At 47.0% G+C, this 22,389-nt stretch overlaps 2 protein-coding genes across 2 annotated transcripts in view; both read right to left on the minus strand.

Moving 5' to 3' along the window:
- LOC309381552 (GTPase IMAP family member 9-like) overlaps positions 1 to 21,662 on the minus strand; it is a 60,575-nt gene extending 38,913 nt beyond the window's left edge. The window contains exon 1 of the mRNA XM_081932694.1: positions 21,309 to 21,662. Coding sequence (XP_081788820.1) covers positions 21,309 to 21,647 — 339 coding nt within the window. The 5' untranslated portion in view covers positions 21,648 to 21,662. The remainder of the gene's footprint in view (positions 1 to 21,308) is intronic.
- LOC309381813 (GTPase IMAP family member 4-like) lies at positions 19,763 to 20,806 on the minus strand (the record flags this gene model as incomplete). The annotated part of the gene is made up of 3 exons (XM_081933097.1): positions 19,763 to 20,373; positions 20,500 to 20,554; positions 20,669 to 20,806. The coding sequence occupies 3 exons, from the start codon at positions 20,804 to 20,806 to the stop codon at positions 19,763 to 19,765; spliced, it is 804 nt and encodes a 267-aa protein (XP_081789223.1).
- Positions 21,663 to 22,389: the final 727 nt, after the last annotated feature.

Below are 22,389 nucleotides of genomic sequence, written 5' to 3' on the forward strand. Positions count from 1 at the left end.
GTCGCAGGGACGTGTGTGGTAGGATGCGATCCTGCAGATAACTAGGTCCTATGCCATGGAGCGCTTTAAAGATGGTAATCAATACCTTGAAACGCACCCGAAAGGCCACAGGTAGCCAGTGCAGCTCGCGCAGGAACGGTGTTACGTGGGAGTAACGTGTACTCCCCATGATAACCCGCGCGGCTGCATTCTGTACTAGCTGCAGTCTTCGGATGCGTCCCAAGGGAAGCCCCATGTAGACGGCATTGCAGTAGTCCAGGCGAGACGTCACCAGCGCATGAGTGACCGTGCGCAGGGCACTCCGGTCCAGTAGGGGGCGCAATTGGCGCACCAGGCGAACCTGGTGGAACGCCCCCCTTGCCACGGCTGCCACATGGTCCTCCATTGACAGCCGAGCGTCAAGGAGGACGCCCAAATTGCGCGCCCGCTCCACAGGGGACAGTTGCTCACCCCCTATGGCCAGCGATGGTGTCAGCTGGCTGAACCGAGGCGCCGGTACCCACAGCCACTCGGTCTTGGAGGGGTTGAGTTTGAGTCTGTTGTCCCCCATCCAGATCCCGACGGCTTCCAAACACCGGGACATCACTTCGACAGCCTCGTTGGGGTGGTTTGGGGTTGAAATGTACAGCTGAGTGTCATCAGCGTACAGGTGGTACTCAACCCCAAAACCACGGATGATCTCACCCAGCGGCTTCACATATGCGTTGAACAGGAGAGGCGAGAGGACCGACCCCTGTGGCACCCCACAAGTGAGTGGCCTCAGGGACGACCTCTGTCCCCCTGTCAACACACATTGCTTCCGGTCGGAGAGGTAGGAGCCGAACCACCGCAAAACGGTGCCTCCGACTCCCATCCCCTCCAACCGGCGCAATAGGATACCATGGTCGATGGTATCAAAAGCCGCCGAGAGGTCTAATAGGACCAGGATAGAGGAGCAACCCCTATCTCTGGCCCTCCAGAGATCATCGACCAACGCGACCAAGGCTGTCTCGGTGCTGTGCCCGGGTCGGAAGCCGGACTGGCGTGGGTCTAGATAATCGGATTCGTCTAGGTGTCGCGGGAGCTGCTCCGCCACCACATTCTCAACAACCTTCGCCACGAAGGGGAGGTTGGAGACTGGACGATAGTTAGCTAGCTCCATTGGGTCGAGCGAAGGCCTCTTGAGCAAGGGTCTCACCACCGCCTCTTTCAAGGCGGTTGGTAAGTATCCCTCACCCAGTGATGCGCTCACCAGGCCCAGGAGCCAGCCTCGTGTCACCTCCCAGGCTGCCAGTACCAGCCAGGAGGGGCACGGGTCCATTGAACATGTGGTGGGTCGCAGCCGTCCACGCAACCTGTCCAAATCCTCGGGGGCAACAGAGTCAAACTCCTCCCAGAATGGTCTCTCAAGACTCGCTGTTGACGGCTCGTCTGGTCCACTGACGGAGGTCCATCCGCTCCGGATCTGATCGATTTTGTCCTGAAGATATTCTCCAAACTCCTCTGCTCTTCCCTGTAAGGGTGTCTCTCGCGTCCCTTGCGATAAAAGGGAGCGGGTCACCCGAAACAGGGCGGCAGGGCGGTTATCCGCGGACGCAATAAGGGCAGCACAATGTCTACGCTTGGCCGCTCTTATTGCCACAAGGTAAGTCCGCAAATAGGCTCTTACCTGTGTTCGGTCAGATTCGGAGCGTGAGGACCTCCACCTGCTCTCTAGACGTCTCCTGTGGCGCTTCATCACCCTTAGCTCCTCAGTAAACCAAGGAGCCCGGGTGGGTCGATGCCGCAGGAGAGGTCGCAAAGGCGCAACCCGGTCCAAGGCCCCAGTCATCGCCCTATTCCAGGCGATCACTAGGTCCTCGGAGCGGGAGCGGGACAAGGCTACAGGTATTGGCCCAAGCTCCGTCTGGAATCTATCTGATTCCATCAGGTGGCTGGGGCGGTACCAGCTTGTAGAGTCTGGTTCCGCCTCCTCGTGGTGGGGGATAGTGCCAGGGAAGTCCAGCCGGAGGGATGAGTGGTCTGACCATGACAAGGGCGTGATGACTAAGTCCCCTATTCCCAGATCACTCGTCCACTGTTCAGATACAAAAATGAGGTCCAGTGTGTGGCCCCCTTCGTGAGTGGGGCCCTGCACTAATTGGGTCAGGTCCATGGCCGTCATGGAAGCCATGAACTCCCGAGCCACCTCGGAGGCTGCTCCCGTTGACGGCAAGTTGAAGTCCCCCATGACCAAAAGTCTGGGAGTCTCAACTGCCGTCGCTGAGATTAGCTCGAGGAGCTCGGGCAGGGCTGCTGATGCATAGCGAGGAGCCAAGTATACAATCAGCAAGCCCCACTGCCTCCCTGGGCCCCAGTTCACACCAAGGGACTCACACCCGGGTATCTGAGGGACAGTGAACTCCCTCGGCTCTAAACATTCCCGCATAACCACCGCCACCCCACCACCCTTACCCAGGGCCCGGGGCTGATGGAATGCCCGGAAACCTGGTGGGCACATTTCCACGAGGGGTAAACCACCCTCGTGGCCCAACCAGGTCTCCGTTATCCCTGCAAGGTCTAGCTCCCCCTCTGAGATCAACTCATTAATGAGGGGGGCCTTGTTGGTGACAGACCTTGCGTTGCAAAGCATCAGCCGCAGGCCCTGGCTCTGTAGCACCTGTCCACCTAGACTGCAGGGGTTGGTACAAGCGACCGGGCGTAGCCAGCAGCCACGGTCTCCCAACCGACCTTGGGATCTTCTTTTGTCCTCGCATCCCCCCCTCCCCGCGACCGTTGTAATCAAACAACCCTCTGTTGGAATAGCTTGTTCCCTCTCCCCCCCCACTTCGCTTACTTCCCTCCTAGACTCACCTGTTCGTCTGGCACTGGCTTCCCTCCTGGCCTGGTTATCCCCCCCTCCCTTCCCAGAACCCCCTAAAAACAATATAAAACATTTAGCTAAAAAGCCCCTCAGCTTCCTCTTCTTCCACCTCTCGGGGTTCACAAACCCGTCATCAAGGCTGGCCCTTGAGAGAGCCAAGGGCCATACCTGCGAAAGAGGGGCCTCCCGCAGGCGGAGCAGGTCAGACCTCGAATAAATTAAAACGTTGTAATAGTCCCAGTAGGGTAGGGGTGCAGATGATGCAAAGTTAGTAGTTAATAGAGTCTCAGTGGAATGGAGGGTAGAAAGTTAATAAATAGAAGAGTCTCAATGGAGGGTAGGGGATATTCCAGTGTCCAGGTGGTACTTGGTACTTGGAGGCAAGGGGGGGGGGAGGGCAAGAAATGATTAAATATCCCAGGTGGTAGGGGGAAGGCAAAGGTAGCAAAAATAGTGGAGGGTAGATGAAAGTTCAGCTCAGTTGTTTCCAGGTGGATACAGCCCCCCCGATGGATGGGGGGGCATTCTTGGCCCAGTTGCTTAGCTCCCATTAGAGTCAGCAGGGCCCTGGGGGGGTATGGGAGCAGCCAGGAATGATAAAATAACCCAGGAGTCCCTGGCTGCGGCTCCCTCCCTTCGTCTGCCGCCGCAGCCATCTCCCTTTGATCCTCCGGCTGCCTCTGCCTCTGGCTGCTTCCCAGCCCTTCTCACCTATCAGCTGATTACTCCAGTGTCCTGTTGCATCCCATTGCTCCCCCTTAAGCCCTTTGATGTCTCTGGGGTCTCCGGAGCCTCCGGAGCCTCTCACCCCCTCTTCCTTGCTCCTTTTCTGGCTTTTCGGCTTTTTCTTTTTTCTTTTGGCGTTTTCGGCACCAGCGCCATCTGCGCAATCGCAGTAAGGCTTTTGATAAGGTAGACCATAACCTACTACTAGATAAAGTAGAAAAAAGTGGGTTAGACAGCATCACCACCAGATGGATTCCTAACTGGCTGACCAACCGCACTCAACGGGTAGTCGTCAATGGAACTGCATCTACATGGAGGGAAGTATGCAGTGGAGTACCCCAAGGCTCTGTTTTAGGCCCAGTACTCTTCAACATCTTCATCAATGATTTGGATGAGGGAATAAATGGGGAACTCATCAAATTTGCAGATGACACCAAGCTGGCAGGAATAGCCAACACTCCAGAAGATAGGCTTAAGATACAGAAGGATCTTGACAAACTTGAACATTGGGCACTATCTAATAAAATGAAATTCAATGGTGAAAAGAGTAAGGTTCTACATTTAGGCAACAAAAACGGAATGCACAGGTACAGTATAGGTGGTACCTTGCTCAGTAGTAGTAACTGTGAAAGGGATCTTGGAGTCCTAGTGGACAACCATTTAAATATGAGCCAGCCGTGTGCAGCAGCTGCCAAAAAAGCCAACACAGTTCTAGGCTGCATCAACAGAGGGATAGAATCAAGATCACGTGAAGGGTTAATACCACTTTATAAGGCCTTGGGAAGGCCACACTTGGAATACGGCATTCAGTTCTGGTCGCCACGATGTAAGAAAGATGTGGAGACTCTAGAAAGAGTGCAGAGAAGAGCAACAAAGATGATTAGGGAACTGGAGACTAAAACATATGAAGAACGGTTGCAGGAACTGGGTATGTCTAGCTTAAGAGAAAGAAGGCCTAGGGGAGACATGATAGCAGTGTTCCAATATCTCAGGGGTTGCCACAAAGAAGAGGGAGTCAAACTATTTTCCAAGGCATCTGAGGGTAGAAGAAGAAGCAATGGGTGGAAACTAATCAAGGAGAGAAGCAACTTAGAACTGAGGAGAAATTTCCTGACAGTTAGAACAATTAATCAGTGGAACATCTTGCCTCCAGAAGTTGTGAATGCCCCAACACTGGAAGTCTTTAAGAAGATGTTGGATAGCCATTTGCCTGAAAGGTATAGGATTTCCTGCCTAGGCAGGGGGTTGGACTTGAAGGCCTCCAAGGTCCCTTCCAACTCTACTATTGTATTGTATTATCTTGACACCTTCCTTTTCTCTGTCCTACATGTTCTTGATGTCAACTTTGAATTAAATCTGGTAGTGGCCATTTTTCTATTCCTCAGTTGTCATGCAGAGTGAGGTGGGGGAAGGAAGATGGAATGCTTTGCTAGACATAACACAGAATTTTCTTGTGGGAATCAAGGTCATCTCTACAGGTGATGGATAGAACCAGTGGAGGAGTGCCTGGAGAGCCCACCAATTAACCTAATTGGCCAATGTGACCTGGGACTTTTGGACAGGGAGTTATTTCCTATTTTAATTATACTGAACCATGGAAATGTTTAGAGTTGGTTTTGCATTTGACCGTACAGATATAATGTATTCGATAAAGAAATTCTTTGAGGAAGATTCTAGCCTCAGAGTTATGATTTGCTTGGGTTTCTTCATTGGAACCTTGACACTTGGATCAGGTGCAGAAGGCAATTCCTTCTCCTCATTCCTAACTGGCTACAGCTGCATGCATTTCCCATCTGACACCTCAAGGCTGTCCTACTGCAGCTGCACTTCAGCCAAATCCCTCTCAGAGAGCTGCTTGGAGACATTGACCAATTCTGCTGCCGAAGTACCAGGAACTGGTTCATCCTGAGGTGATATCTGGAGAGGTATCTGGGGAGCATCCAGGGGGAGTCATCGCAAGGCACAGAATAGGGTCATTTCAGCTCCTGGACCTACAACCTGCTGCTAGCAGCTAGGCAGGTAGGAACTGCCTGGAATGTTTATCCAACCCTTGGGCAGGCACAAAGCAGGGTATAACGCTCCAAACAAAGTCACTGAAATGGTTTGGAAAAGGGTTAAAAAAGGAGTTGAAACCCCACCCAGGATGCCAATGGGGGGGGGGGACGTTGATTCTCAAGTTGTGGTGCAGTGGCGTAGCGTGGGGGGTGCAGGGGGGGCCGGCTGCACCAGGCGCAACATCTGGGGGGGGCGCGCTCGCACTCGCAGCTCTCTGCCCCTGCCTGGCTCACTCACTCTCTCTCACTGCAGTGCTGGCTGTGCGAATCCGATCTGAGCCGCCGGGCCGCCACCCACTGTGGAGGGGGGGGGTGCCAGGTGTGCGGTGCGGTGCGGAGGGAGAGCAAGGGACTATCTGGTGGAGGGACAGTGCAGCGGCCGCCCAGCGCAGCGCTGAGCGCGGGAGAGAACCACACCAGACCAGACCAGGGCCTCACCTCACCCTGGCCTGCTGTAAGGGGGGGATCTATATGTGGGACCCCAGAGTGACCTCACCTCACCCTGGCCTGCTGTAAGGGGGATCTATATGGGGGACCTGCCCTGGCCTGCTCTATAACAATCAGACAGAACATAACTGAATAACATTGATCTCCTTACAACGGCATCTTGTGTCTGTAGCTGTTGAGAGCAGAAAAATGAAGAAGCCGAATACTACCCCTATATCATGCCATACAAAAAAGAATCTGGTGCACAAGGCAGGAAAAGGAGAAAGATAGAGACAGAGCAACAAGCTAAGTTAGCTGGAAGCCTTCACCGGTTTTTGGTGAGTACTGCTGAAATTACAGCAGGACCATCAGCAGCACCACAGGAGACTCATAATCCTGATCCTGTTTATTTATTATTTATTTATTACTTGAACTTATTAGTCGCCCCCTCTCCCCACAGGGACTCGGGGCGACGTACAAAAGTATTATATAGCGTACAGAGGAGGTAAGAATAAATAAATAAGTTACAATACCTAAAAAAGTTAAAACCCCAGTGAAATTAACCCTTAAAAACTAAAATTACCAATTAAAAATGCCCTGGGCTGGAGAGGTTGTAGTATTATGCCAGGTCAGCTAGTCGAAACAGGTAGGTTTTCAGCTTCATACGGAAGGAGCGAAGGTCGGTTGTTGTCCTGATGTCTGGGGGGAGGTCATTCCAAAGGGTGGGGCCCACTACAGAGAAGGCCCTACTCCTGGGCGTCGCCCTCTGGCACTCTCTGGAGGACGGCACCCGGAGTAGTCCCTCTCTGTGTGAGCGGACGGGTCGCAGGGATGTATGGGGCAGGACGCGATCCCGCAGGTAACTAGGCCCTGTGCCATGGAGCGCTTTGAAGGTGGTAACCAGCACCTTGAAGTGCACCCGGTAGGCCACAGGAAGCCAGTGCAGCTCGCGCAGGATAGGTGTTATATGGGAGAACCTCGATCTCCCCATAATTACCCGCGCGGCGGCATTCTGGACCAACTGCAGTCTCCGGGTGCACCTCAAGGGGAGCCCCATGTAGAGAGCGTTACAGTAGTCCAGGCGAGACGTCACCAGCGCGTGAGTGACTGTGCGCAAGGCCTCCCGGTCCAAAAGGGTGGACATGTGTCGGTGGACACATGTGTCGGTGGACATTCCTGTTCCTGCATTAGAAGCAGAGACAGTTTCATCTAAGGATGTTTATACTCAGCCAAATCTGCCAGAAAATATTGACCAAAAAGTTTATACTGATATTGGCTATTGGCCTGAAACCATGGATGAAACCTTGAAAACTGAACTTGTCAGGCGAGGGACAGAGGAACTGCAGAATAAGGATGCATGGTTTCCAAGAGACAGTAATGGCAGGTCATTTTCCAAGGATTGGTTCTACATACATTTGGAGAATGGTGAGACTATGTTAAGGACATGGTTGGTGTTTTCTCCTGTAAACAATGCTGCATATTGCTTTCCTTGCATGCTTTTTCAGAAGGCTAAAGGGAAAAGTTCATTTGGAAAGTCAAGTGGATTTAATGCATGGAGAAAGTTAAGCCCTAGATTACTAGAGCATGAGCGCAGTTCATATCACTTGAGTGCATTTACAATGTGGAAAGAATTAGAAATGCGGCTGCATAAACAGGAGACTATTGATGCTGCTGCCCAGCTTGCACAACAGAGGTCATTTGAAAAATGGAAGGCAATCTTAGTCAGAATACTGGATTGTGTTCTGTATCTAGCCAGGCAAACCTTACCCTTACGTGGTCACTCTGAAGATTTAAATACAGATGGTAACTGTGGAAATTTCTTAGAAACTTTCAAGTTACTCGCCAAATATGACCCAGTTGCCAAACAACATCTTCACAGAGTACAACGCACAGATGGTTACATTGTGTCCTATCTCTCTCCACAGAGCCAGAATGAGTTTATTAGCCTGCTCGGCGATCACATTCGAACAGTCATCTTTCAAAATATCATAAAGGCCAAGTATTTTGCTATAATGTTTGATAGCACTCCTGATATTTCACACACTGACCAAATGTCCCAAGTGATTCGATATGTGCATATTGAAGATTCAGGAGTCCATGTGACAGAGTCTTTCATTGACTTTATTCAGTTATATGGGAAATCAGCTGATGTCATTACAAAACAAATTTGTGACAAGTTGCAAGCTGATGGACTTAAACTAGAGCATTGCTACGGCCAGGGATACGACAATGCTGCGACTATGGCTGGACACATTAGTGGTGTACAAAAACGTATTTTGGATATGAATCCCAAAGCAATGTTTGTGCCATGTAACAATCACTCGCTCAATCTTGCTGGGATGCATGCAGTTGGTGTTGGGACAAAGTTTGTTACTTTCTTTGGCACTGTGGAAAAGGTGTATGCATTTTTCTCAAGCTCCACCCACAGGTGGGATATCCTTAAGAAACATGTACCAATTCGTATAAAGCGATCGTGTAACACAAGATGGAGTTCAAAGCATGAAGCTGTATGCCTACTTGCTGAACACACTGAGAAAATAATAGACGCTTTGGAAGCGTTGAGAGATGGGCCGGAAGAAACCTCTGAAACCAGGGGCGATGCAGGAAGTCTTTTAGTTTGCATAATGACATATGTTTTTTTCTCTTTCTTGCATTTTTGGAACCCAGTACTAACCGAAGTAAATGATACTCAGATCTACCTGCAGCAAGAAGGACTTGCGCTTGATCAATGCGTGCAAAAGTTAAAAGCATTGGCTTTGTTTTGTCATGAAAAACGTGATAGTCTAGTGTCAAAGGCAACTGAGAAAGCTCTGCAGGTATGCAAAACCTATTGCATACCTACAGAGAGAAGAGTTGGAAGACGCAAGAAGATGGATGGTGAGAACAGTTGCGATGCTGGCTTGACCTTAATACAGGAAACAAGCAGAGAACAACTGGAAGCAATTGATCAGCTTCAGGCAGAAATTTAAAAACGTACTACGCAGATGAATACGCTTCACCAGCGATTTGCTTTTTTGCAAATCCAAACCTTGTTGGATACTGGAAAATATGATTTTATTAAGAAACAAATTCAGCACACGTGTGCTCAGTACACAGAATTGAATGCTGCATCTATGCTCACCGAAATAACTCGACTTTGGCACCACATTATCTTGTATAAGGAGGTCAATCCTGATGAGCAGGTTGCAAACTGGTCAGCTTTACATTTGCTTCGCTGGGTGTATAAGTGGAAGCTGCAAGAAAGTTTAACTAACTTTGTTGTCACATTAAGAATCTTTCTTACTATCACTGTTTCTACAGCGAGTTGTGAAAGAAGTTTCTCAAAACTTAAACTAATTAAAACATATCAGAGATCTACAATGAGCCAAGAAAGACTGAGTAATCTAGCAATACTGTCCATTGAGAGAGACTTTAATGTAGATTTCAATTCCGTTGTTGAAAAATTTGCGCTAATTAAAAGCAGGCGAATTTAAATTAATCTGTATATACAGATTGATATCTTGCACTTCTATTAAAGAATTACAATTAGAGGTACAGGATTGAGGAAGTTGGCTCCATCTAGCCCAGTCTTGGATCATCTCCAGGGTATGGTTCCATTTTGATGTTTAGTTTTTGTTCTTGATATTTTTTGTCGTTTACGATGGTTGTGAGACGACATATAATAGCATGGCCCATGCTAGGTTACTACATTTGTAGATTTGTATTCATAGACCTGCTGAAAATGTGGAGAATGTGTAATGCATGTTCGCACTCAATAAAGTGTTTGAAAATAAACTTGTATTTAGATGCATTTTACTTTAATTACATCAGTATTTTCATAACAAACAATACATGTGCTTAGGGGGTAAGGGTTTCTTTAACTAATCTAGTGGAAGAGACTCGAGTGCTAAAATCCACGGGTTAGGGGTGCAAATTACTTGCCTTGCCCCGGGTGCTGACAACCCATGCTACGCCACTGCTTGGGATCCATATGCGCATAGTAATTCCCATTCCTTTCTACTTTGTCAAAAGCCTTTTAAATTTTGCAGTCTTTTGCAAAATTGGTAGGAAATTCCCCTGGTGATGGTTGGGCAGACTAAATGAGGACCCCTGCAAGGGAAATGATGTGTCCCTTGTCCCACCTCCCTTGGGCTTCTCTATCTAGTTTCAGATGTTCTGGAGGTCAAGTTTCAGATTGATCATCCTGTTTTCTTCTGTTCCATGCAGGCGTCATCCTTTGGGACTACAACTCTCTTCAGAAGGACCTGACTGTTAAGTAATTAAGCTCCCTGTTAGGAGAGCGAGTATGCAGAGAAGCGTAATGAGAGTGATATGGAATAATACGCACAAACCAGCCTTCAGAGACATGAACAGTATAAAAATATAGTAGTTTACTATATAGAAATATAGAAGTATTCAGAGTCCAGTTAACAGTCCAAGTCATACACGGTTCAGTCAGTCAGTTATCAATTAGTCTCAGTTTAACACGCAAAGTAGTTAACAGTTGCAAATCACAATACCTCAAAATACACTTGACCAGCTTCTAAGAAAACAGAGAGAGAGATCTAATAGCCATTCTGGCTCCCTCTTATAACTGCTTGAGGTAACAAGCCAATTACATCTCTCTAATATTTAAAGTAACAGTAAAGTAATCATAGCTTATATATACATTGCCAAGCCAAGCCTAGGATTACGTCCCTAACACTCCCCTCTTGGGTTGTCAATGTATTTACATACAACTTCACATTCTTAAACCATAAACATCACAGTAATGATTTATGTTTTCCTTTAATATACAATACAGTACATAATGTAGGTTCAAGATACAATTCATAATGCATCCCTTATCAAACATAAAACCTATTATATCAACATCATCTAACTCATCGTGGTTTACATAACGTAATGGTCTACGTAATTCTCATTCACTTCAGTTTTACGCTTATAAAACCGTTTGCGTCCCCTTGCATATTTACTTGAAGGTAAATCAGTCTTGTCAAGCACTCCCAAATCCTGCAATGACTTAAACTCACTGTTCATGTCAGCTTGCCCTACTTTTTTATCCTCAGTTGGATACTTAGTCAGTTCCTTGTATGCAGCAGGTGCCTTATCCACCTTACATGCAACAGATGCCTGATACCTATCAGGTGGCCGCGTTACACGGGTTGACCTTCTGGGTAACTCAGGGCTTATAGGTGGACTATCCTGAACGTCCTCCTGCTTTATCACTTCATCCTGACTTTTCACTTCCTCCTCCTGAGTAGACTCCTTCCCTTTATCACACGTTTCTGGTGTTCCTGATTCATTCTTTTGATCTACTCGGGTTTCAGTTTACTATCTCATCATTGCTTATTTCCAGTTTATCCCAACCAACATACTCCAGAAACTTTGCATTTGCACTGTGATAGATCTTAATTGTCCCACATTCCCAGAACCTATAAGATCTATGGTTTGAGTCATAACCAACAAATATTAACTGCCTTGCAGGAGTTTGTCCCTTTAACCTAATCCGTGCAGGAATATGTACCCATGCAGGAACTCCAAACGTGTGCAAATAGCTCAAATCAGGTTTCCTACCACGCCAACGAGTAAATGGTACCTCTCCAGTAGAAGCATTTACAACGTTGTTCAGTAAATGATTAGCACACATCATGGCTTCACCCCATAATGTTTCAGGCAATCCTGAATCGGCTAAATGGTTCTAGTCATAGCTTGTAACGTTTGCCCCCTCCTTTCTACAAATGAATCATGTTGAGGTCTATAAGGAGCAGAACGTTTATGCTCAATACCAGCTGTTTTTAACATAGTTTGGAACTTACAGTAATAACCTTGGCTTTTATCTTTCTTTCCACAAATCTCAGCCAATTAAAAAAATGTTGAAATGTTTCTGTCTTGTCTTTCATTAAGTAACAAAACCCATAACTGGAATAGTAGTCCACAATACTCAACACATAACGTGCACCCCCATACTTGGTTTCATGGGACCTATCAAATCTGCAAATACTATTTCCAGAGGTTTCTCAGTCTTAAAGCCGTTTAGCCTGTTTGCAGGATTAGCCTGTTGAAAGAAATGTCCTTCTGGGTTCGGCTCTAAGTGTGGGAAAAGACACTGGAGACGTGGAGGCTGCTAGGAAAGATGGTTTTAATGGTGGACAGGACCACATGGCCTGAGTCCTGAACAGAAAAGGTGATCACATGCTTCAATGTTGGAGGAGAAGAAGAGAAGGGAAGAGAAGGAGAAGAGCAGACAAGAAGAAGGGCTGAAGAAGGGCTTGCAGGGATTTTTATAATCTGTTCTGCCCCACCTCTCTGTTTCCTGTTCCTGTGTAAGAAATGTATTCTGATTGGTTGTCAGACTCACATGGGCCCATGCAGGGGCAACTCTCTAGGCTGCGTTTTGAATCCAGGTTTGATTGAGTTCTCAGATGCCATGTGGGGAGTTGGGTAAAGGGCCAATATTATCATGCCTTCATTCCCATCCCCCTGGAGCTGAAGGGGAGAAGAACTGTTTATTATGTAAAGTGAACTAGCTTGGCCTTCTTAATGGCCCATTGACAAAGTGAGGATGGGCAGGAAGCTGCAGGAATTTACTTAGTTTTTAAAACGTGTTTCTCCTTTTTTCACATTCAGGAAAATATAATATTCTGCCTTGTCAATATTTCCTAGGATATTTCATTTTTTTCTGGGAGAGGGCTGGGTGATAACTTCCTACAGTATTGTATTGAATGAGATCGAATTGAGTGTGATATGTTTGGCTGGTCGGCAAATTGTGTGTGTGTGGGACTTCTCAGCTTGGGTTTGAAGCTGTGTGAAACAGGCAGTGATTAGGGCCTAAAATCACATTTTTGATTAAAATCACTTCCTGAATTTTCCCACTATTTGAAGAATGAGCTGCAGATTGAACCAGGAATTTCGTCTCCACAGGCTGGAAATGTGTTTGTGTGTGGGGGGTGTTGTATATATGTCTGTATATGTTTGTGTGTAATCATTTCTAGACCTGAAATAATTGTAATGATTGGTTTGCATGAAATGGGACTTTTACATGAGAAATTGGTTTACACAAGCAGTTTGATTGCAGTGCAAATGTTGAGAGTAAAAAGTTGGTGTGAATGTACTGTGATTCCCTTTCACTTAAAGAAATGGAGAAAATTATTTTGTTGAGAGAATGCAGATTGTGAAGAAAAAAAAAGGAGTGAGATTCCTTTGTGGGCTATTAATTTTTCCCTTGTCCTCACTGGTTGTTAACTCAAGGATTTTTTCTTTGACCAGCGCGTAGCAGGAAAGGGGGGGGGGGGAAGTGTTGCTTTACTTTACTTTAGCAATTTTTTCCTTTCCCCTTCTGTCTGAGAAAGGAGGGGCAAATGGGTGAACTGCTCATGTAGCTTTGCCCTTCATTGTTTTGGTTTTCTTATATTTTGTTCTGCTCTGAATATAATTTTGATTTTGTTTTTTTTTTCTGGGAAAGTTTTGAGGTTTAAGATGTTAAACTAAACCTATATAAAAGGAAATGACTTTGAAGGATTTTGTTTGCATTTGTACACGTTTTAACCTACTTAATGAGAATTTGCTTCCATCTGAATGGAATCTGAACCTAACTCACATTTTACTAAAAGCAGAGAACTGACACTGAAGTTTGATCCAAATATATTTCAGAGCATGGACCCAAAGTACTTCATTTAGATTGTTTTATTTTTGAAGCTGTTTTTCTTACCTCTATTTTCCCCCTTCCTTAAATGTCTTTATGTTTGAGTGCATTTTGAATGCTTTGTTTGGGCATCACAAGTTGTTGTCCTTTTAGGAAAAAAAGTATAAAAGATGGGAAATTTGGAATATAAATTGTGGCAGACGCTCTATGTGAATAGAGATGGACAAGATAGAAGAGAGGATAAGAAAGTGTGGTTGTCAGTTGTAGGAGTAATGATGGATAATGGAGAGGATGGTTGCAAGACAGCAATGTTCCCTCTAAGGTGCACGGCTGTGCAGGCGTGCAGGTGGCAAGAAAACACTGCACAGCAGTTTTCAACTGCCGCGCAGTGATTTCTATTGCCACAGGCTCTGGAAGCTGGGGAGGTCCTTTGCAGGCAGCTAGAACGGGGCCGCCCGCAAAGGACCTCCCTGGACTTGTCTTGATGAGCACAGGAGGCTCGTAGTTGTGAAGCCCCAAAGCCCCCGCCGCCCTGGAATAACTGCTGCCTCCTCCTCCTCCTCCTCCTCCTCCTCCTCCTCCTCCTCCTCCTCCTCCAACAGCACTGCCAGATTTGCCACCCAGCACTGCGGCTAAGGTGAAGCCGGTAAAGCTCCAGCCGGCATCCCCGCGCGTGGCAGCGCCACCTCCCCTCCGCTCAGACTCAGCGCCGCGTTACCCCTGCCCCCTCCTCCTCCGCCGTGCTTTTGAGGAGCCATGAGGCTGCGGGAGCCAGTAGGAAGGCGGGGGGGAGCAGGGGGAAAAAAAGCCTCATGGCTCCTCAAAAGCACGGAGGAGGAGGAGGGGGCAGGGGTAACGCGGCGCTGAGCTCAGGTGCAAATGTGGTGGTGCTGTTGGAGGAGGAGGAGGTAGCAGCTCGTCGGCATCTTCAGCAGCAGCCCTGCCCACGATGAAGAAACCAAAGATGGAGCAGATCCACGCAGATGACGTCGCTGCAACATGACTGGTGGAGGAATTCTGGGAGTTGAAGTCCACAAGTCTTAAAGCTGTCAGGTTTGAAGACCTCTGCGTTTTTTTTCTAAGGGTGGAAGGGTCTTGTAACTTGACAGCTTTAAGACTTGCATGCTTCAAATGCCAGAGTTCCTGAGCCAACATGACTGGAGGAGGAATTCTAGGAGTTGAAGTCCACAAGTCTTAAAAGCTGTCAAGTTTGAACACCCCTGGGATCTTTTTTTTCTAAAGGATTAGGGGTGCAAAGGTCTTGTAACTTGACAGCTTTAAGACTTGCATGCTTCAAATGCCAGAGTTCCTGAGCCAACATGACTGGAGGAGGAATTCTAGGAGTTGAAGTCCACAAGTCTTAAAAGCTGTCAAGTTTGAACACCCCTGGGGTCTTTTTTTCTAAAGGGTTAGGGGTGCAAAGGTCTTGTAACTTGACAGCTTTAAGACTTGCACACTTCAATGCCAGAGTTCCTGAGCCAACATGACTGGAGGAGGAATTCTGGGAGTTGAAGTCCACAAGTCTTAAAAGCTGTCAAATTTGAACACCCCTGGGTTTTTTTTTCTAAAGGGTTAGGGGTGCAAAGGTCTTGTAACTTGACAGTTTTAAGACTTGCACACTTCAATGCCAGAGTTCCTGAGCCAACATGACTGGAGGAGGAATTCTGGGAGTTGAAGTCCACAAGTCTTCAAGCTGTCAGGTTTGAAGACCCCTTGGGGTTTTTGTTTTCTAAAGGGTTAGGGATGCAAGGATCTTGTAACTTAACAGCTTTAAGACTTGCGTGCTTCAAATGCCAGAGTTCCTGAGCCAACATTTTGGTTGCTAAGCAGGAGCATTGTTAAGTGATCCTGATATTATATAACACTTTTAATTAAGCGGGTACCTTGAAAAAACATAACTTTGAGTTTCAAATAATACTGATTTCGTTGTTGTCTTAGGTGACACCTGTGAAAAAAATTCAGGTGCTCCTCAGGCATGAAAATGTGCCGCTCAAACACTATACTTTTCTGCTCACATCGAAAAAAAATTAGAGGGAACATTGCAAGGCAGAGGAAAAAAATGTGGGCAGGAGATGTGGAAAGGACGGACATTTTTTGAGAAACTGTCCACAAAAGGAAATAGAAAGAGAGGGAACAGCAAGTATATTGACTGATGGATGAGGATGAAGAATAGGATGGGGAGGATGATATTTGTTGGTTATTGTGGATCATTTGACTCAATGGGGGGAAATGAAAATGCAAATACTACTGTTAGAATTTTGTTGGAACATATCATACCCAGAGGAAAGAAGTGGGAATTTCACCATTTAAGATGTTATTTGGAATACCAAATACGGGGAGGGAAAGTTTAACAAAAATCGAATTAAAAGACAAAATGTTTAGAAAATTTGTACAGGAACTGTCCAGATGTTTTCCTCTCTTAAGACAGAAAGGCATTCATGCGCAAAACACCACCCTTGGACCTTGCAGTGCACCAGTTAAAAGCAGGACATTGGGTGCTGATAAAGGCCTGGAGAGATGGAAAACAAACTCCAACTTGGGAAGGACCTTTCATTGTCCTGTTAACTCTGAGACTGCAATTCGGACTGCTGAAAAAGGGACTCATTACTTCTGAATGAGAGGGCCCGTGCCAGCCCTAAAGGAATGGAAGGTGGAGTCTCACCAAGGAGACTCACTGAAGCTGAAGTTTCAATGGACTAAATGGACTGTTGGACAATCATGCTACCGATAGGAAGGGTAATATTTTCACTCGGTCTAATTTTTGTGGTTTTGCTAAGTAGAGCAGAGTGGTTGCCTAAGCTCTTCCCTCAACTGCAGAAAACTATGAATGAACAAATTCCATTGCGTGCCCTCCCAGATGTCTTGGGCACTGCCTTTCCTGTTCCCCCGTCTGCCCAGCCCCAGGGTTTCCCAGCCTGCCTGACCTCTATGGGCACCTGGTCTATTTAGACAACTGACAAAGCCACCAGCCTCCATGAGGTTTCAGGCGGCAGTTTCATTATGATTCCCCCATCCTTGAAGGTCGCCTGGAGTTTGGTTTACAAGTTCCACCCCAGTAAGGAAACAGGACAGTCTTCCACACAGAGAAACTGTGTTTGTGTGTGTGTTTGTGGAATGTCTTACTGACTTTACCTTCCAGAGACTGAAGAAAAGCAGCTGCCACTATGACCCCTGATGCTCCCATGACTATGAGGTTGACAGCACTTGGCTTTGTTAACATTTTATTTACAACAGATCTACTTGAACTGGTATCAAGCAACACGTCCACCAAGGGATCGGGAGTTGGGGAAGTGACTCTTATTCTTCCAATGGCCTTCCTCTCCACAACGAAAGCATTGGTTAGACTCCATGTGGGGGGGGGGGGGGCGCCCTTGGCCTTCTGCCCTTCCTCCGACCAGGCCTGGCATCCTAACTACAGATCCCCACAAACTACCTCCTCGTACAATTCTTCCGGCAGTTGTTCCCCTGGCCTCCCCCTCTTCCTGCCTAAGAGCCTGGGTGAGAAAAAACGTGTTTCTTCTTCTCCTTTGAAGTTCCTTCTTCTCTGAGGTTTTGAGCCCGATTAGTATACACTTTGTATGCTAACTCCACAAGTTCAGAGATTGCCTTTCCTGGGGGGGCCCTCTGTCTTCTGTCATTTGGCCCTAATGTTTTATTTTTAATTTTAATTTTTTTCTGTTTTAATATATATATATTTTATTAAAGAGTTTTAATAGATTTTACAAATATTTCCCCTTCCCCTCCCCTCCCTCCCCCCCAACCCTCCTCCCTCCCCACAACCTCCCAGAGCAAAATACATGGTATAAACATTTAACAATCATACGCTAACATAAACAAACTAACTTTAACATCTTGCCTCCTCTTGTGCTTTAACTCCCCTTTTATTAAGCTAACTTTGGATAGATTATAACATTCCTTACTCCTTCACTCATAAGCTAATTGAAATTTCTTAGTCTGATATTTATTTTGAATATAGTCAATCCACCTTCTCCATTCCAACTTCTATTTCTCATCTGAATGGTCCTTGAGATATGCTGAGATTTTGGCCATCTCTGCTAAATTTACTACTTTTAACGTCCATTCTTGAATAGTAGGCAACTCTTCCTTCTTCCAGTACTGCGCCACCAGCAATCTTGCTGCCGTTGTTACATTCAGAATCAAGTTAGTCTCTATAACTGTACAGTCTGTAATTATACCCAACAAAAACAATTTTGGCCCTAATGTCGTCTGCAGACTGACCAATGAAGATCATATTGATCATTCTCTGATTTTCCTCAGCCTCAGGATCCATGGGCCAGGCCCCTGACAGAAGACGAAGGGCGAGCAGGTGCCATGCTTACCTTTGGTGAGCTGAGCAGAGCGGGTAAGGCTCTGGGGAGGTTCTGGGGAGGTGACTGGCAAGGGGAGGCAATTAGCTGGGCCGCATGGCAAAGGGAACATATGTAGGGCGTGTGTGTGTGTGTGTGAGTGGTGAGCAGGGAAGAAGGTGAGCAGCAAGTAGGCAGGTGGCTGAGCAGCAAGCGGGCAAGCAGTCTAGTGGCAAGCAAGTGGGGCAAGCGGACGGGTGAGGCGAGGGGGAGGGTGGGGGCAGGGCCAGCCAGAGGTATTATTTATCGGTTTGGTGATCCGTTTAAAATTTCCGGTACCAGTTCACCCAAACTAGTCCTAACTGGTTGAATACCAACTCTGGCTCAGGGAGACTCGGCCACGAATCTGACTCTGGTTCTTCAGAGGTCACATGGCGAGGACCATTGGTGGGCTGCAAAGTTTTAACAACTGGTTCTCTGGCTGGGTAGACGTGGCTGGTTGGTCATGTGACTGAGTGGTTGATATCACTCCTCACACCCAGCTCCGTCTCCCAGCGACTCACCTCAAAGGAACGAGTAGGAGTCAGCCGGTTGGGGCTAATCTTTTCATTAGCTGGCCACGCCCACCGATTTTTCGCCCTGTTTTTTAGCCATTTTCAGGCCGGTTTTTTGGCTGTTTTGAGGCCATTTTCAGGCCTTTTTCAGAATGTTTTTTGCACCCAAAAAGCCAAAAATGGCCCCCAAAAGACGTGGGGATGGAGTCAATCGGTGGTCCATGTCAGGGGAAAAATTTCACCCTGAAGAAAATGAGGTCTAGGATCGGGCTGATTTCCAACAGCATGTGCTTTAAGATGTGAAGAAAAGAAATAAAAATTCTGGGAAGCATATTCTAATTAATAAACAAACTTTAATACAAAAATAATAAATGTAAATAAAACAGAAACTAACTAATTGTTACATTTTGATAAAAGTGTTCCGTCTGCCAGCCGGACAAAAGATCAGAAGTATCTCTCTCTCTCTCTGGAATGTGTGAAGTCATGCACAATACATCACTGTCAGATAAGAACTTATGACCTGCGCAATAACTCTTTCTCAGTTTAACTATTTAGTGTCAGTTCAGTCAGTTCATGTCTAGCAAACATTTTAACGTAGTGACAGTCCAATTTGCTGGTTTTCTGAATCATGCAGAATGTGAACAAGGGGTTCAGGCGAACCTGTCCGAACCTGCAGCAGCACACCTGTGGTGAGGGCTGGATTGGAACACAAAACAGAAGGGCTCAATGCTCCAAATGATGAACCCAGCTAAAGCCAACACGGTCGACACGATCCAATTTCAGAATGCAAAACTTTATCAAGTACATTGTATCGGCAAAGAGGAGGACAAAACCAGATCTAGCTAATTCCCTCCCTACCCCCCCCCCCCGAGTCACATAGCTAAAGTTCAGGTTCTCCCTCCCCCTATTGGACCAGGTCACATTGTCCAATGGCATCTCCTGGTATTGTTGTGAGAAACTCTTGGTAAACACCCGATGAAGTGTCCTTGGTTCCCACAGCTGCATCTTGATGTCTGAAACCTCAGTTCTATCTCCTCCTTCCTCTCCCCCCATAATAAATAATAATAATAATAATAATAATAATAATAATAATAATAATAATAATAATAATAATAATAATAATAACAACAACAACAACAACAACAACAACAACCACCTTGGGAGCAGAGGCTCAATTAGAGAGACTTTCTGGTCTCTGATGGAAAGGGAAACAATCAGAAGTTATGTTTTTACTTGACATTCATCATGTCTTCTGTGTAACAAGGAGCATTTCCGTTCCTTTCCACCAGATCATCAATCATGGTCATCAGTTCAGCCACCTGAGCCTCTCGTTCTTCCCCTTCGGCCATGTTGTTGAAAGCCAATATCCGGTTCCCATATTCAGCAACGTATTTCTTCAGGTCTTCACCATGGGCAGATATAAATTGTTCTAGAGATCGACCTTTCAGCCAATCTTTGCAGGTGAACAAGAGGATTGTGTAATTCTTGGCTTTAAAGCCAAAAACCTCTTTGATCTGCTGAGTGACCTGCTTCTCCTTCTGGGAGGAAGAAAAAAGACCTATCACGCGTAGAATGACGTCGGGACCCGGGGAGCAAAACTTCACACACTTTCTCACTTCTGCAGCAATGTCCGTCTGTGGACGTCTGGTAGGGAAAAAGCCAGGCGTATCAACAACCACAACCTTCCTGCCATTCAGCAGTGCTTCCTCCTTTTGGCATACTTCTTTTGCTGACCAAAATGGCTTACTAAGCTTAAAGACTTTGCTCCCCAGAATTGTGTTTCCTGTCGCAATTTTCCCATTTCCTCTTCTGCCCACCAGGACGATCCTCCGTTCAGGCCCTGCAACCCAAAGGGGAGAGGAGAGAAGAAGGAGACACTGTCAGCAGCATAAAGCCATCCTAGCCTTTCCCTCCACCCAGGACAGTTGCTTCCACCCCACCAAACCCCCAGGGGCCAAAACTTTACCTCCGATGCTTATAGTCTTTTCCAGACCAGTCGCACAGCACAAATCCTGGGGTTTCTGCATGAAAAGAGAAACAGAATCAGCCAAAGGAGAGGCTGCCTTGCAGGGAGGTATTTGGAGGGAGGGATAAAAAAGGGCTGCCACCCCCTCCTCACTGCCCTCAAGGCTGACCCATCTGATCCTTCCCCGGGGGCCACCCCCTTTTTTATGCAGCCCTTCAATTCTTGGGGTCCTGCACTTCAGGAGTATCAGGAACGGTGGGGGAGTTGATGTCCAAAGTTGCTGGAAGCTCCCCACAGTCAGCTCCATGCTCAAAGGGCCCCTGTTGTCTGCCGCTTTAGCTGCTCCTAATACAGCTCCAGATTGTCTTCCTTTAGGTATCCCACTTTCCCCCCCTTCTACGACCACCCTCTCCTTGGCCTCCCAACAAGTCCCCCAAGGTGGTCTACTCTGAATTCAATCCGTTATGGGGGGTGGGAGGCTCCTTTGGGGGGGTCTTTCTTGCATCCCCTTCAATCCTGGGCAAGCAGCCTCTGCTGAGGATGCTGATTTGCATCTGTGTCCTCCCCTACCTCCACCCAATTCTGCCCCTTGGGAACCTCCCCTGCCCCACGGCTCTCCTCCCTGAGTGCAGAGTGGGGGACTTTGGGGGTCTTCTTACCCAACCCCCTGCTCAAGTAGGAGACCCTTTATCATTTCACACAAGTGGCTGTCCAGTCTTTCCTTAAAAATCTCCAGTGATGGAGACCCTACAACTGGTATTAGGATATTCTTCTCTCTCCTCCTCCACCTCCCTCCAAGCTCAGGTTACCTCAGCAGGCCTCCCCGCAGGACATATGCAAGTGATCGCCTCACTCCATTGACCGAGCCCTCCTGGAGTCACAGCTGCACATCGGAATTGGTACTGAAGATTTAGGTTGACATCTTCAAGGGTGAATTGATCCTGAAGGCCTTTTGCCTGGAGACTTTTCCAATTCTCTTCTGTAGTCCGATACTCCACCTGGTAATTGGAGACTGAAGGCTTCCCAATGGCTGCCGGATCAATACTAATCTGGAAAGTATTTGGGTGCAGTTGCTCAACCTTAGGAGGCGGAGGTCTCCTACGAGCAGCTTCCAGATCCTGACGTTCCCTGAGGACCTCCATGGTCATGGTTAAACTTTTGGTTTTCAGCTTCATTAAAGAGTCAAAGAAATTCTGCATGTTCTCAGTGTTTATTTTCCAGAACATTTCAAAAGCAGCATTGTGGCTTCCTCCGTATTCTTGGGGAGCAAAGAGGGATGAATGGTTGAATCTGAAATGCTGAGGGATTCCTGACTCATCCTGAGTACACGGCAGATCAGCCTCCTTGAGGGCCTCCAGGACAGGTGGGTTCCCCCCATCCGCAAAGGTGATCAGGAGTTGCACATTATCCTTCACGTCTTTTCCCAACATGGAGAGCATGGAATCAAACATGGGTTTCTGGGCATATGTTGAATGGACAAGAAAGGCCTGAGCCACGAAGCAGATGGCATCCATGTGGTCAATGCCCCCAGGGGTGGAGAAAAACTCCAGGAGTTGCTTCTCAACCAGGTTGTCTTGCTCTGTGTCTCTTGAGCCTCCAAATCCTGGAGTGTCAATGATTGTGAGAGAATAGGGAATTCGGAAGCCCTTCTGATGGTTCACCACGTAGGCTGTGACTTCAGACGTCCTGCTTCCACTTTCGCTTCTCTGGGTGGTTTCATGAATGAGTTTGAATCTGAAATTATCTTCCCACTGGACACCCAGGATATAATTGACCATCCCGTTGATCAGATTGGTTTTCCCACTTCCTGATGCTCCCATCACCAGGATCACTTTGTTGGGTACTTCCACGTTCTCCTTTCCAAGCTGGAACATCAGACAGGAGGCGGAA

Source organism: Natrix helvetica, assembly GCF_964273705.1.
Source record: "Natrix helvetica genome assembly, chromosome: Z".
In the NCBI taxonomy this organism is placed as follows: Eukaryota; Metazoa; Chordata; class Lepidosauria; order Squamata; family Natricidae; genus Natrix; species Natrix helvetica.